We start from the raw sequence: 15,457 nt of genomic DNA, 5'->3' as shown, positions 1-15,457 counted from the left end.
AAAAGGTGAAGGTCCATGTATGAAGGTTCATCCTTCATCTGTGAAGGACAAATCCAACTTCCTTTAGGAAGGAATGAGGTAGGGAGCTTCAGACAGAAGGAGTTTGGCCACTGGTGTCACTTGTATTCACTCTCTTGACCTCAAACCTGACCCCTCACTCTTCTGCCTCCCCCAGGCCTTTCTGGAGCCGGCAAGACAACCATTGGCTTTGCTCTGGAGGAGTACCTGGTGGCTCATGGCATCCCCTGCTACTCCCTGGATGGTGACAACGTGAGGCACGGCTTGAACAAGAACCTGGGCTTCTCGGCCCAGGACCGCGAGGAGAACATCCGGCGCATCGCCGAGGTGGCGCGGCTCTTCGCCGACGCGGGGCTCGTCTGCATCACCAGCTTCATCTCCCCCTTCACCAAGGTAAGGGTGTGAAGATCCCAAGCATCCTGCTCTCTTCTCAGCTTCACCTCACATGATGAGGATGGTTTATGGAGAGGGTTTCCTAAAGGCACAAATGCTTGGTAGAACATTGTTGACACAACCGCGCGCGGTCAGTGTTTGGAGGGCGGCAGCCTTGCTGGATAAATTCAGTGCTGCACACTCATGAAAATCTAAGAGGAGTTTAAGATCTCCTTGCTATTAACTCCTCAGAGGTAGAAAAGAGACACAGAAGCAGCACAGAGGTAAATGCAGAAATGCTTTGTAGAACGCCACCGACGCACAACTGTGCGCGGTCAGTGTTTGGAGGGCGGCAGACTTGCTGGATAAATTCAGTGCTGCACACTCATGAAAATCTAAGAGGAGTTTAAGATCACCTTGCTATTGACTCCTCAGAGGTAGGAAAGAGTTACAGAAGCAGCACAGAGGTAAATGCACAAATGCTTGGTAGAATGCCACTGACACAACTGTGCACGGTCAGTGTTTGGAGGGTGGCAGACTTGCTGGAAAAATTCAGTGTTGCACACTGATGAAAAACTAAGAGGAGTTTAAGATATCCTTGCTATTAACTCCTCAGAAAGAGTCACAGAAACAGCAGCCTGTCCTAGATCTCTCGCTGGTTTTTTGGAAGATTTGACTGCGATTTTCACTTCCGTAGCTGCTGTTATCAGGGTGATGCAAGCAGTTCCTTTTTTTGTAGAATCAAGGAATCACTGATGCTGGAAAAGACCTCTGAGATCATCAGGTCTGATCATTTTCACACAGGGCAGATAATTAGTCATAATCTAAAGTCTGCTGTCCTGTCTAACGAAAAAGTCTTGAGGTTTTGCATGAGAAAAGATGAAAACAGATTGATGATGTATATTTTTACAAAATTTTTTTAAGTATCTTTAAAGAAAAGGAGGGAAGTGAGATGAAAAACCTTCTTAGAACTAGTGTACATTGAATAAATCTATAAGAAAGATGAATTTACTTGTGTCAAAATCCAGGGAGGTGTTTTTGTTGCAATTCAGATTTTTCCCATCTTTCTTCTAACAGGATCGTCGAAACGCACGAAAAATTCACGAGGCAGCTGGACTTCCTTTCTTTGAAATCTTTGTAGATGCTCCTCTAAATATTTGTGAAAGCAGAGATGTGAAGGGCCTGTACAAAAAGGCAAGAGCTGGAGAGATCAAAGGTATGGAGGAATGAGATCTTATTTTGCCTTTTGCTTTCCAAAGCTTTGGATGCCTTGTCCTGGCAGTGCCACAGTAGGGGTGGGTGTCTAAGGCCCTTTGTAGTGCACAAAAGGATCCTGTTCCCCTAATCTTACTGTCACAAATGTCACTTGTACCCAGCATGGTTGAATGCCTCCTGGTTGTTTGTACAGTGTTGTTGGCTCTAAGGCACTGATTATTCTATTAAACAAATTTAATTTGGGGGTTAATTGTCCGTAGGATTCACGGGCATTGACTCCGAGTACGAGAAACCCGAAGCTCCCGAGCTGGTGCTGAAAACAAACGTTGCATCGGTGTCTGAGTGCATCCAGCAGGTTGTGGAGCTCCTGCAGGCACAGGTGGGTCACTTTTGTGTCACCATCACTGGCAGCTTTGGAACCCAGCTTTGGGACACTGTCTTTTTGGTGTTCCCCTGAAAAACAGCGTGTTACAAGTGCTGCCTATCTCTATCTTTCAGAACATTGTGCCCCAGGGCTCAGTCAAGGATGTTCTGGAGCTCTTTGTGCCTGAGGATAAACTCAGCAGTGTCAGGGCTGAGGCAGAGAAGCTGCCAGCACTGGAGATCACTAAGGTATTGTCACATACAGCTTCTGACACTACTTAGCTGTGGAAGCTTCCAGGGGGATGTTGCCAGAGGGGCCTGTGTTCTTCTAATGGCCCTGACCTTTTGTGGCTGTGGTTTATGGTGAGCTGAGGTGGGATCCTGGTCCTCAGCCATTTTCTGCCATGTGTGCTGCAGGGTGTCAGTCTCCTCTGCTGTGTTCATACAGCCCCACAGGTTCAAAGTGAGCAGTCAGAGGGCAGGGTTTCGTGGGATACTGGGAGGCCCTGGCACAGGGTGCCCTGAGAAGCTGTGGCTGCCCCTGGATCCCTGGCAGTGCTGGATGGGGCTTGGAGCAGCCTGGGACAGTGGAAGGTGTCCCTGCCATGGCAGGGGTGACACTGGATGGGCTTTCAGGTCCCTTCCAACCCAAACCAGTCTGGGATTCTAAGTTGTGCTGTGAAACTGTGTGAGTCTTAAAAAGCCCCAAGCTACAATCTCCTGTGTCTTTCTCCCCCTTATGAACGTCCTGTATTTGAAGCAAAACAAAATGAAAATGCTGTTTCAGCAGAAGGGAAGGAAAAGCAACCTCTGGGTGTGACAGGAGTGTGACCCCTTTGGGTTTGTTTTGCAGCTGGATCTGCAGTGGGTGCAGGTGCTGAGCGAAGGCTGGGCCACTCCTCTGACAGGATTCATGAGGGAGGCAGAGTACCTGCAAGTGCTGCACTTTGACACCCTGCTCAATGGTATGGATCCCCTGTGTCCTCCTGTCCTGCCTTGTGGCACGCTCCTGAAGGTGGCCCAGGCCACCCTGCTGTGGCCACAGCCCTGGCTCACAGCTCTGACATCTCTCATGGTGCTGCTCAAACCTTCCAGCAGTTGTTGTGCGGCTCTGGTGGAGCTTGGCTGGACCAGGGTGTAAATAGAGATGCACACCCAAGGCCAAGGAAGCAGGGAGGCTGCCAGGCTCAGCTGGAGGTGGGAGGGGAAGGCAGCTGCTCCTTGGAAACAGGAGCAGAGCCTGGTTTTGCCCCCCACCCCATTTCCCTGCTTCTTCAGGGGAGTAAATCTGATTTATCTGTGCATTAGCAGCCTGCTAGAGGTGCTTGAAGTAAATCTGATTTATGTTAGCTTGAAGTAAATCTGATTTATCTGTGCATTAGCAGCCTGCTAGAGGTGCCTCATCCCTGAAAGAGGCAGAGAGGGCTCAGGTGATGCCCATCCACAGCTGGGACTGGGGCACAGATGTTTCCACCCCATTTCTCAGCTGTGGATGCTCTTGCTGGGACTTCACCTACACATGGGGTGCTCACATTGGGGTTTGTAGAGCTGGCAGTGATCTCTGCAAAGGTGAGCAAGTCCGTTTGAGCCTTGCATGCCTTCTGGACAATCCTGTGTTCCCACAGGGCAGAGATTTGCTGCTGTTGCTGAGATTTGGGCACAGAGGCAAAGCTCAGGACTGCTCACTTTGCACTGTGGGAGTGTCTGTGAGTGGGGGCCCTGCTCCCAGACACACCATAGTCTTTCACCTCCTGCCCAGTATGCAAACAGCACTCAGGAGCACATGTCCCTGTTATCAGAGCCTCCTCTGTGCTCTTTGAGCTGCTCTTGTGCCTGGGGAGGTCGCAGAGTGCCCTGGGATGGCCACGTTGCTCCAGAACCCTGTACTTTGTGCTCAGGCTCATCCCAGAGCAGATCTGGTTTTGGGGTGCCCCCCCAAACCTGCCAACATCCCTGAGCACATCTCTGAGCTCTGTGGGCAGGTGCTCAGGGTTTGTAGAGGAGCAGGGGATGAGCGGGGTTTGTGGGGAGCAGGGATGAAGCCAGGAGAGAGAGCAGCTTTGCAGGGGGATGAGCTCTGGGTAGCAGAGAGCAGCAGCATCTGGAGATCCTGTCTCCACAGGGCTCTCCAAACTCAGCATCAGTGTGCTCAGGGTGACATCTGAGTGGGAGAGAGAACACCAGCTGCTCCTGGAGAAGCTTTGGGAAGTTGTGGAGGGCTCCATCTCACTGGTGTGGCACTGCCCAGGAGAGGCTTGAGCCTGCTCTTCCCACAGCCATCGTGCCCTGGGCTGGCTGGTGGTCTGGGCAGCTCCTGTGGGGTTTTGGGGACATTTGTTCAAGCTCAAATCCCTCCTGGGTGCCCCAGCAGGTGGGTGATGTGCTTTGTGTAGGGCCACCAGGAAAAGGGTGGACCTGCAGCAATGCACCAGCAGCCTGTGACACTGCCAGGAGGGGTGACAGTGACACTGGAGGTGCTAGATCACACTCAGTGTGAGGCTGTGGTAGGACCATGGCCACGCCAGCAGGAGCTTTTAAGTGCTTTGAGTCTTGAAATGGTTTCTGTAACGTGCCCCTGAGTGTTAATTATCTTAATTATGTTTGTGTTCTCCCAGGAAAGCGGCGCTTGGGAGCTGGTATGTATGGAACTGTTCTCAGGCTCTGCACAAATTACCTCAACTGAGATTCTTTTTGACTATAATTTTTTGAGATTTACCAAAAAAACCCACAAACCCTTGAAATTACTATGAAATTATTACAGCCATGGCCCATTTATGATCCAGGCAACTCTGACACACCCCATGTCCCAGGGACCAGTCTGCACAAAGATCCCAGTTGTGTAATTTTGTAATTACCTGCACTGGAGTGATCTTTTGTTACCTCTCCATCCTGCATTTGGAAATGGAGCCTGAAGATCTTCACTTTCAGCAGCATTTGTTGGTTTCATAATGCAGCTTTATTTTTTTTTTTCCTATGCTGGCTTCATTGAATGATCATTATTAATATGATTTAAATGTATGAAGTTGATATTGATTGGATCCCATGTGAATATAATTATGATTATTCGTTGAAATTGCTGCCTGGCAGATGAATGATAGCCAGTTGTGAATTTAAAGTAAATGCAAATATTTTCATAAAAATTGAAGTAAAAATCTCTATCATAGCCAAAATCATCAAATTAAGACTCTCAAGGGTCCAACCTGATTTCAGTCAGATCAGAATGAATTGAATCAGTGATTTGTTTGTGACTGGAAATCCATCAAAGAGACTGATTCTCCTGTATAAACACTGGAATATTGTTAATATCCAAATATCCAAGGAGAAATGGGAGGACCTCAGTGGAACACAGGGAAATTGGGAGGGCTGGGTTAAAACCACCATGATTTCAAGCTATTTAGGGACAACACTGAAATTAGAAACTAGGTGTGCACTTACAGACTCACACAGAAAACAGATTAAAAATGGGCAGTGCAGAGATGTGAAGGAGAAGTAGCAATATAGAGATAGCCAGGAAAAAAACCAAACAAGAAAAAAAAAAACCAAATTAAAACTGAGTATGGTGGAAGAGGCAGCCCAGGAGGTGTGCAGGGCATGGGGTGCTCCAGGGAACACCAGCCTGGGGCCATCCCCACAGAGGAGAAGGCGGCATTTTCCAAACACGTTGAAAATTTTCAGTTTATCCAGGGTTGCATTTTGCCAGCAGATTTAAATATTTCACCTTCACAAGCAGCTAACGAAGAAGGACCAGGGCAAGGGAGAGTGCAGGAACTAATGAGATGCTCCAGATATCCTGGAGACACCTCTGGCCCTTAGATAAGAGCTTCTATATTCTGCTAATATCACAATTTATTAGCAGTGCAGAGGAATCTGCTGCAATGACTGATTTTCCATGAAAACCTCTGTTTCCTGTGCTCCCAGGCCTGCTTACAATTCTTGTCCACACAGGAGGATGTTCAACCCTCCCCTTCAAGGGTTGTAAACATCCCCACAGTGCTGCTGGTGTCCATGTGTCCTGGTTTAGGGCAAATTTGGGAGAAAACCTCCAAAGGGGTTCCTCTAGAGAGCAAATTCAAGCAGCCCTCCCCCAGCTGGTTCAGGAAAATATTTCCTTGGAGAAAAGTGCAAAAAAACCCTGTTTATTTAGCAGGTAAACATTCACCAGCACAAAAAATTATCAATATTAAACAATAGAACCTCTCACTGTTCTGAAGAGATGGCAAACTCAGAAAGTCCTCTCTGTGGGCTGTGGCTTAGCTCACTCAGTCTCTTATCAGTCCTTTATCAGTCCCTTATCAGTCCCTCTGGTGCTGGAAATGCCATGCCCCAGGCCCAGCCTGGTGGGCCACAGGTGGAGCTGCCAGTGCCCTTCTGGGTGTTCAGTCCAGAGCAGATTTAAACAGTTCCAAGAAAAGGAAAACCACAGTCCAGTGAAATTTTCTGCCTCAGCTAGCTAGAAGCTAACTAAAAGCAAAGGAGAGCTCTGTCCTGCTGTCTGTCTGTGCTGCAGACAGCACAGTTGTGGCATTCACATTCTCTGATAAAATCCCATCACCCAGGATTTTCTCCTGGGAAGCTGAGAGGCCTCAGAGAAAAGGAAAACAATTCTTATCTCATTTGCTTCTCCTGTGTTGTGCTCACATGTGAAATGTGTGTGGAGATTGTTTACCCACAGGTGATTGTGTCATTGGATTCTGGTGTGAATTGTTTCGACTCTTTGGCCAATCAGGGCCAAGCTGTGTCAGGACTCTGGAAAGAGTCATGAGTTTTCATTATTATCTTTTGAGCATTTAGTAAGTGTCTTTTCTGTATTCTTTAGTACATCATAGTATTCTTTAATACAATATAGTATTATAAAGTAATAAATTAGCCTTCTGAGAACATGGAGTCAGATTCATCTTTCATCATGAATGATACCTGGGATATTCCCAGCAAATGCAATCACACAGTCAAGGAGAAGGATGCAGGGAGCAAGTGCAGCTTGTGATAACAAATTCCACACTCCTTTTCTCCTCCCTTTGTTGTCAGAACCAGTCCTGAAGGTGCAAAACCTATTTCTGGGCTAAATAGGGGATAAAATTCAGGACCATAAAGCCATGCCAGGACATCCTACAGGACACATAGTGGCTGCAGGGTGCTGAGCCCTTTTCTGTGTCTCTGTGCAGATGGTGTGGTGAACCTGAGCGTGCCCATCATGCTGCCCCTATCAGCAGAGGACAAGCACCAGCCTTTGCTTGGTTCAGGGTGTCCCCAGCAGGCTGAAGCGCCTGGATAGTTCAGTCCTCTCCAGGACAGAATGTCTGAGTTCCCAAGCAGTTCTCAGCCACAGGCAACCTTAGCAAGCTTAAGTGAGATCAGCTCTTTAGTGATTATCAGCTCATTGTGATTTCAGCCCTTCAGCTTGCTAGGTGCTTAGGCAGGCAGACACAGGGAGAGAGAGGAGAAGGCTGTTTGGAGTTCCACAGTGATGTCTTTATTGAATCTTCTGAGAAGGGTTCCAGTGACAGTTCTTCTGCCCAAACTGGGCTAGAACAGCCCTTTATACAGGGTACAGGAGGATCAGAAATGGTCCAGTGGCAAGGGTTAAAGGAAAGTGACCTATAGGGTTACAGAGAGATAAACAGGGGTTCCAAAAGGGTCTTTCTAGCCCATTCACCATGACTTGACATTTCCTATCTTTAGGCTTGTGCACGCCACAGGGCCCTCGCAGAACATTGCACACTGCAGGGTGCTGAGCCCCTCTGTGTGTCTGTGCAGATGGAGTGGTGAACCTGTGTGCCCATCCTGCTGCCCCTGTCAGTGCAGGACACACAGCAGCAGCTGCAGGGTGCTGAGCCCCTCCTCTCTCTCTCTGTGCAGATGGAGTGGTGAACCTGAGCGTGCCCATCGTGCTGCCCTTGTCAGTGCAGGACACACAGCAGCTGCAGGGTGCTGAGCCCCTCTCTGTGTCTCTGAGCAGATGGAGTGGTGAACCTGAGCGTGCCCATCGTGCTGCCGCTGTCAGCAGAGGACAAGCAGCAGCTGCAGTGTGCTGAACCCTCTGTCTCTGTGTGTCTGTGCAGATGGAGTGGTGAACCTGAGCGTGCCCATCGTGCTGCCGCTGTCAACAGAGGACAAGCAGCGGCTGGAGGGCAGCACGGCGCTGGCGCTCAGCTTCCAGGGCCGCCGCGTGGCCGTGCTGCGCCGCCCCGAGTTCTTCGCGCACAGGAAGGAGGAGCGCTGCGCCCGCGTCTGGGGCACCACCTGCCCCCGGCACCCACACATCCAGGTGGGTCCTCAGCCCTGAAACCTGCCCAGGGCATGCAGAAGTGAGCTCTGCCAAGGTTTTGGGTGCCACCCGTAAGAAATGGTGCCTGGCTCCAATCCGGCCCAGCCCACACCATCTTACATAGGACAAGAGGCGCTCCCACGTGGGGACAGTCCTATTTTATTTCCTAGATTGGAGAGCACCAGGTTATCCAGGTGACTCCCCAGGTGGAAAAAAGAGGGAGTGGTCTTCTCTCAGGGGAATTTTGAGCTGGGAGGAAGGGGGCAATGTGATACAAGTGAGGAGGGGTAAACCAGGAGGAGAGCACCAACACTGAGGCTAGGGGGTAAAGAGGAGGACCATGTGATGATAGAATACAAATCATGTGAACAGTGCAAATTACCAAACACCCAGTGCAAATAGCTAAATAACTGTTTAGTGCAATACGACACAGGTGGGTCCTGCCCCTCCCTGCCACAGGAAGCGCGGCCTGGGGTGTGAAACATGGTCAGGGGATGGAGAAGTGAACTTTGCCAAGGTTTTGGGCGCCAGCTGTAAGGAGTCGTGCCTGGCTCCAATCCGGCCCAGCCCACACCATCTTACATAGGACAAGAGGCGCTCCACGTGGGGACAGTCCTTTTTATTTCCAAAATTGAAGAGCACCAGGTCATCCAGGTGACTCCTCAGGTGGAAAAAAGAGGGAGTGGTCTTCTCCCAGGGGAATTTTGAGCTGGGAGGAAGGGGGCAATGTGATACAAGTGAGGAGGGGCAAACCAGGAGGAGGTAACCAAAACTGAGGCTAAGAGGGAAGAAGAGGAAGACCATGTGATGATAGAATACAAATCATGTGAACAGTGCCAATTACCAAACACCCAGTGCAAATAACTAAATAACTGTTTAGTGCAATACAACACAGGTGGGTCTTGCCCCTCCCTGCCACAGGAAGCACAGCCTCGGGGCTGAAACCTGGCCAGGGGATGGAGAAATGAACTTTGCCAAGGTTTTGAGGGCAATGGGTTTCCTGTCTGAGCTTCCAGTCCAGCTCCTTGCTGGGAACCAGCCCATCCCAAGCAGGTAGGACTGATTTTATTTGGCCACCAGCTTATCCCAAGCAGACAGGACTGAATTTTTTGGCCACCAGCCTGAGCAGGCAGGACTGAATTTTTTTGGCTACCAGCCCATCCCGAGCAGGCAGGACTGATTTTTCAGTCACCAGCCCATCTCAAGCATGCAAGAGTGATTTTTTGGCTTTTCCCTACAAGCAGCCAGCAGGGTTGGTGTGTTTTTGCAGCTTCTCTCTTCCCCCTTAGTCTGTGGCAGTACAAGGAGCATTGTCCCTGGGAAAGGGAGAGCTCTGGGTTCCACACAGTGACTTGAGCTTTCTCCCTAAAACGGCTACAGCTGTGGTAATTCTTTCCCCTCCCTTAAAATGCCTGGTTTAATTATTCAGCAGCAGGTGTGTGCCTTGCAACAGGCTCATTCCTCCTGTGTGTTCCCAGCAGGAAAGCAAAGGGGGAGCTGGAGGAAGGTCTTGTGCCTTCCTATAGACTGCTGGCTGCCAGAGGAGAGGCCAGCACACAGCTGGGGGGACTGGGTGGCTGCTGCCCCACTTGGTGAGGTTTTGCTGCCCAGGATTTTGTTCACATGGTCACTGCAATGATGTTTTCCACCTGAGACAAGGGAAGGTCATCCCGCAACGGGATTGGGCCTCACAGTGTTCAAAGGAGACTGGGAGAAGGAGGAGTGTGCTGTCCCCTTTGCACTGAAGGTGTGTGTAATTCCCAGATGGTGATGGAGAGTGGAGACTGGCTGGTTGGTGGAGACCTGGAGGTCCTGGAGAGGATCAAATGGAACGATGGGCTGGACCAGTACCGCCTGACCCCGCTGGCTCTCAAGCAGAAGTTCAGGGAAATGAATGCTGGTGAGTGCCCTGGGTTACACCAGTGACAGGGCTCTTCCTGCCCCACCAGGCCTTGGTGGGATCCATGATGTGTTCTCAGCACTTCCAGGTGGCTTCTGGATGCTCCCAAAGCGGGGCTGTTTGGGAGGGTGGGCAGTAAAGGGGACTCAGGGCATGGCACAGGTGGCACAGGGCTCCTTGGTCAGGGCAGTGCTTGTGATGGGCTGTGTCCCCAGTGGGCCGCTCTGAGGGATGAGCATCCTGCTCACATCCCCCCTGGCAGCTCAGATCCTCTCTGCACTGACATTCTTGGCCTTCACACCTGGGGCACAGCTCAGGTGTCTCCTCCCAGCTCTCTGTCCCATGGAATCCCAGAATGGTTTGGGTTGGAGGGACCTTAAAGCTCATCCCATTGCACCTCCTGCCATGGGCAGGGACACCTTCCATGCTCCCAGGTTGCTCCTGCTGGTGGTCCCAGCAGGATGGCAAGGGTCAGACACCCACCCTCAGTTTGGGGAAAGAACATTGGCCCTCCTGCAGGTGCCACTGAGCTTGGGGAGGTGACAGATCACTAAAGACATCAGTGCAAGTGTCCGGTGCTGTGCACAAATGTTATAGGAGAGCTGATAGGGCTGAAATCAGCCCCAAAGAAAATGAATGCAGGGAAAATAACCCTGGCAGGGTGATATGTGTGTGTGAAACACTCAGGGTTCTGTTTGTGTGGAGACAAAGCACACACAGCTCTGCCATGGCACACAGCGCACACACAGCTCTATCCTGGGACACAGGGCACACACAGCTCTGTCATGGCACACAGGGCACACACACAGCTCTGCCATGGCACACAGGGCACACACAGCTCTGCCATGGCACACTGGGCACACACACAGCTCTGCCATGGCACACAGGGCACACACTGGGCACACACACAGCTCTGCCATGGCGCACAGGACGCACACACAGCTCTGCCATGGCACAGTGGGCACACACACACACACAGCTCTGCCATGGCACACTGGGCACACACAGCTCTATCCTGGCACACAGGGCACACACAGCTCTGCCATGGCACACTGGGCACACACAGCTCTGTCATGGCACACTGGGCACACACACAGCTCTGTCATGGCACACAGGGCACACACAGCTCTGTCATGGCACACAGGGCACACACAGGGCACACACAGCTCTGTCATGGCACACAGGGCACACACACACACAGCTGTGTCATGGCACACAGCTCACACACACAGCTCTGTCATGGCACACAGAACACACACACAGCTCTATCCTGGGACACAGGGCACACACAGCTCTGTCATGGCAGACAGGGCACACACAGCTCTGCCATGGCACACAGGACACACACAGCTCTCTCCTGGCCCTGTGCAAGCCCACAGTGTGACAATGACCTCCGTGTCCCCCCACCTTTCCCTTGCAGACGCCGTTTTCGCCTTCCAGCTGCGCAACCCCGTGCACAACGGGCACGCGCTGCTGATGCAGGACACGCGGCGGCAGCTCCTCGACAGGGGCTACAAGAACCCCGTGCTGCTGCTGCACCCCCTGGGGGGCTGGACCAAGGATGATGATGTCCCCCTGGAGTGGCGCATGAAGCAGCACGCTGCCGTGCTGGAGGAGCAGGTCCTGGACCCCAAGTCCACCATCGTGGCCATCTTCCCGTCTCCCATGCTCTACGCCGGCCCCACCGAGGTAAGGCAGCTCTTGGCTGCTCAGCAGGGCTGGGCAGGCAGCCTGTCCGTGGGGCTGTGCTCACAGCCTGCCTGGAAAACCCCGGGAAGGGGCTGGAGCTGTGGCCTCACTCTTGGTTCCCTGCATGGTTTGTCCGTGTTTGCTGCTGCAGCATCCTCCTTAGAGCTCTGCTCCTACAGATCACATCCTTTCCTGGGCTGTGGAGAGAGGACACAAACAGGCTTCACCTTGTTCTGGCAGGCAGGGACATTGATTTGAAACCCCTTGTGTCCCTAAATCGGTGGGATAAAAGGGGCAGATGCTGAACATCCCCTTCCCTGTGCTGGGCATCACCACCTTGGCACGCTGAAAATTCAAACAGACCCAGCCTATAGGAATGTGCCCCTTGTTGATGGAGTGGCAGAACTGTCCTTTGTCCCCTCAAAAAGGAAATAAGCCCAGAAGTTTCTCTCCTCAATTGGGTGAAAAACACCTCATAGGATCTGGGGGGTTTCACCTCAAACTTAAGGATAGCCAATTGGACAGGAGCCAAAAAGTCCCACCTGAACAATTCACTAGAAAAAGAAGAGAACAAAGACACAAATTCTTTTTGTGAGGTGTTTAACCAGGAGAAGAACCTCTGGCACCTGGCTCGGTGTTTCTCTGTAAAGAGTTTTGTTATTTTGCCTTTTATTAAAACTTTTTTGTTCCCAACACTGCCACAGAAGCCATCCTGCTGATTTTATGCCTTCTGAGGTAGCTGAGCTATCTTGGGTGTGAAATAGATCTCCAAGAGCCTATGAGACCTGGCTCAAGGAGACCCTATTTCAGCAGCCCAATTCCCTCTCCCTGCCTGTGTGTGAAAAACACCAGGCACTTGTTTTTAAAATTTTAAAAGTTTAATTGTAATAAAACGGTTATAAAAATAGTAATACAATTAGAGTAATAAAAATTTGGACAATTGAGTTTAGGACCATATGAGACAATAGAAACCAAGAGTTACAGACAGTTCAGATACCTCTTTCTGGGCAAAATAAACCCAAAAAAGGCCCCACATTAACAGAGGATTAACCCTTAAAAGCAACAGCCTGTTGCATATTCATACACCTCATCCATGATGCATAAATTCCATTCAAACACAGGATTCTGTCTGGCAGTGTCAGCTTCTGCCTCTGAATCCTGACGGCGTCTTCAGGGCTGAGCAAGGAGGGAAGAAGTTCATTTCTCCTGATAATGGAGCAATAAATTCTCTTTCTCTGCAAGATTCAGGTGTCCTGTGGCTGCAATCTCAGTGGGAGTACCTCATTCCTTTCTTTAAAAAATAATCCCACATACATAGCTTCTATTTTAACATTATGTTATAACCTAAAACTATATTTTACACACTACTTGGGTAAATTATTACAGGATAATTCTCTAACACAACACATATGTGAAAAATGTGTATTTTGTGATTGGCCTTTCTCAAATATTAAAATGAATTTTATATGTGTTGTGTTAGAAAGTAATGCTGTATTAATTCTCTTAAGTAGTGTGTGAAACATAGTTTTAGGTTATAACAAAAGGATAAAATAGTAACTATGCTATGTAGGATACTTTTTTCCTAAAGAAAGGACTCGCAGCGAGATAGCAGCCACAGGACACCTGAATCTGTCAGAGAAAGGGAATTTATTGCTCCATTATCAGGAGAAACAAATTTCTTCCTGCCTCGCTCAGGATTGGAGATTAGGATTAGGAGGAAGAAGCTGACACTGCCCAGACAGAATCCTGTGTTTGAATGGAATTTGTGCATCATGTATGAAGTGTATGAATATGCAACAGGCTGTTGCTTTTAAGGGTTAATCCTTGTTAACGTGGGGCCTTTTTTGGGCTTATTTTGCCCAGAATAAGGTACCTGGAGGTCTGTAACTCTGTTCTTATTGTCTCATATTGTCCTAATCCAAATTGTCCAAGTTATTATTACTCTAATTATATTGCTATTTTTATAACCATTTTATTGCTATTAAACTTTTAAAATTTTAAAAACAAGTGATTGGCGTTTTTCACAGCAGCCACAGGACACCTAAATCTGTCAGAGAAAGAGAATTTATTGCTCCCTTATCAGGAGAAACGAACTTCTTCCCACCTCGCTCAGGATTGGAGATTAGGATTAGGATTAGCTGGAAGAAGTTGACGATGACCAGACAGAATGCTGTGTTTGAATGGAATTTATGCATCATGGATGAGGTGTAGGAATATGCAACAGGCTGTTGCTTTTAAGGGTTAATCCTCTGTTGATGTGGGCTTATGCTACCCAGAAAAAGGTACCTGGACTGTCCATAACTCTTTGTTCTTATTCAGTCATATTGTCCTAAACTCAATTGTCCAAATTATTATTTCTCTAATTGCATTACTATTTTTATAACCCTTTTATTACAATTAAACTTTTAAAATTTTAAAACCAAGCGATTGGCGTTTTTCACAACATACAATATTCATTTTAATAATTGTGAAAAGCCAATCATAAAATATATGTTTTTCACAAAAAACCCTGCCCCAGGCCCTCCCTGTGCCCATCCTCAGTCCCCGTGTCCCCTGCCCGCAGGTGCAGTGGCACTGCCGGGCCCGGATGGTGGCCGGGGCCAATTTCTACATCGTGGGGCGCGACCCGGCGGGAATGCCGCACCCCGACACGCGGCAGGACCTGTACGAGCCCACGCACGGCGGGAAGGTGCTGAGCATGGCCCCCGGGCTCACCTCCGTGGAGATCCTGCCCTTCCGGGTGGCTGCCTACAACAAGACCAAGAGAGCCATGGACTTCTACGACCCCAAAAGGTAAAGGCAGCCCTGGTTTCTCCACAGCGTGGGGTCGCGGCTTTTTGGGGACAGGGAAAAGTCCCCAAGGAGAGGAACGGGGCAGAACCTGGGAAAGGCGCCTGTGTGTTCTGCCAAGAGGTGTCACGTGGAACTAAAGGTGCCACCAGGGAGGACAAGCAGCACAGGCTGGGGGCTCAGAGGATGTAGGAAGGATGGGAAGTGTTGTGGGCACTGCAGCTCCTCTGGGATGAGGAGCCCTGGGGGTGACTCGGGCCTGTGGGGTTTGTGGGGGTCCCCAGGAGGAGGGAAGAGATGAGAATCTGACTCCCAGTTCTCAGAAGGCTGATTTGATATGATATGATATGATATGATATGATATGATTGATATGATATATATTTGGGATGTGGTCTGGACATTGTTTACCAACATGTGAATGTTTAATTGTTTCTATGTCAATTGTTTTAAATTAATATTATATATTATGTTATATTACATTACATTATATTATATTACATTATATTATATTACATTACATTACATTATATTACATTACATTATATTACATTACATTATATTACATTACATTATCTTATATTACATTACATTATATTATTTGGAATGTGGTCTGGACATTGTTTACCAACATGTGAGTGTTTGACTGGTTCCATGTGAATTGTTTTTAATATAGATTATATTCTATATATCACATATCATATAATATATTCTATTATATCACATATCATATCATATCATTTGGAATGTGGTCAGGACATTGTTTACCAACATGTGAGTGTTTAATTGTTTCTATGTCAATTGTTTTAAATTAATATTATACGTTATATTACATTACATTATATTA

General features: G+C 48.9%; 1 protein-coding gene across 1 annotated transcript in view; it reads left to right on the top strand.

Moving 5' to 3' along the window:
• Window positions 1-15,457, top strand: part of PAPSS2 (3'-phosphoadenosine 5'-phosphosulfate synthase 2) — a 33,987-nt gene that overhangs the window by 16,749 nt on the left and 1,781 nt on the right. The window contains exons 3-11 of the mRNA XM_054288399.1: window positions 176-411; window positions 1,468-1,606; window positions 1,866-1,984; window positions 2,104-2,217; window positions 2,822-2,948; window positions 8,028-8,233; window positions 9,998-10,133; window positions 11,554-11,822; window positions 14,386-14,615. Coding sequence (XP_054144374.1) covers window positions 176-411; window positions 1,468-1,606; window positions 1,866-1,984; window positions 2,104-2,217; window positions 2,822-2,948; window positions 8,028-8,233; window positions 9,998-10,133; window positions 11,554-11,822; window positions 14,386-14,615 — 1,576 coding nt within the window. The remainder of the gene's footprint in view (window positions 1-175; window positions 412-1,467; window positions 1,607-1,865; window positions 1,985-2,103; window positions 2,218-2,821; window positions 2,949-8,027; window positions 8,234-9,997; window positions 10,134-11,553; window positions 11,823-14,385; window positions 14,616-15,457) is intronic.

Source organism: Melozone crissalis, unplaced genomic scaffold, assembly GCF_028551555.1.
Source record: "Melozone crissalis strain CALT ecotype California unplaced genomic scaffold, PUWL_Pcris_2 ptg000062l_1, whole genome shotgun sequence".
NCBI classification, from domain to species: domain Eukaryota; kingdom Metazoa; phylum Chordata; class Aves; order Passeriformes; family Passerellidae; genus Melozone; species Melozone crissalis.
Note: the sequence above shows the minus strand (reverse complement) of the source record. Positions and strands in the feature narration are given on the sequence as shown.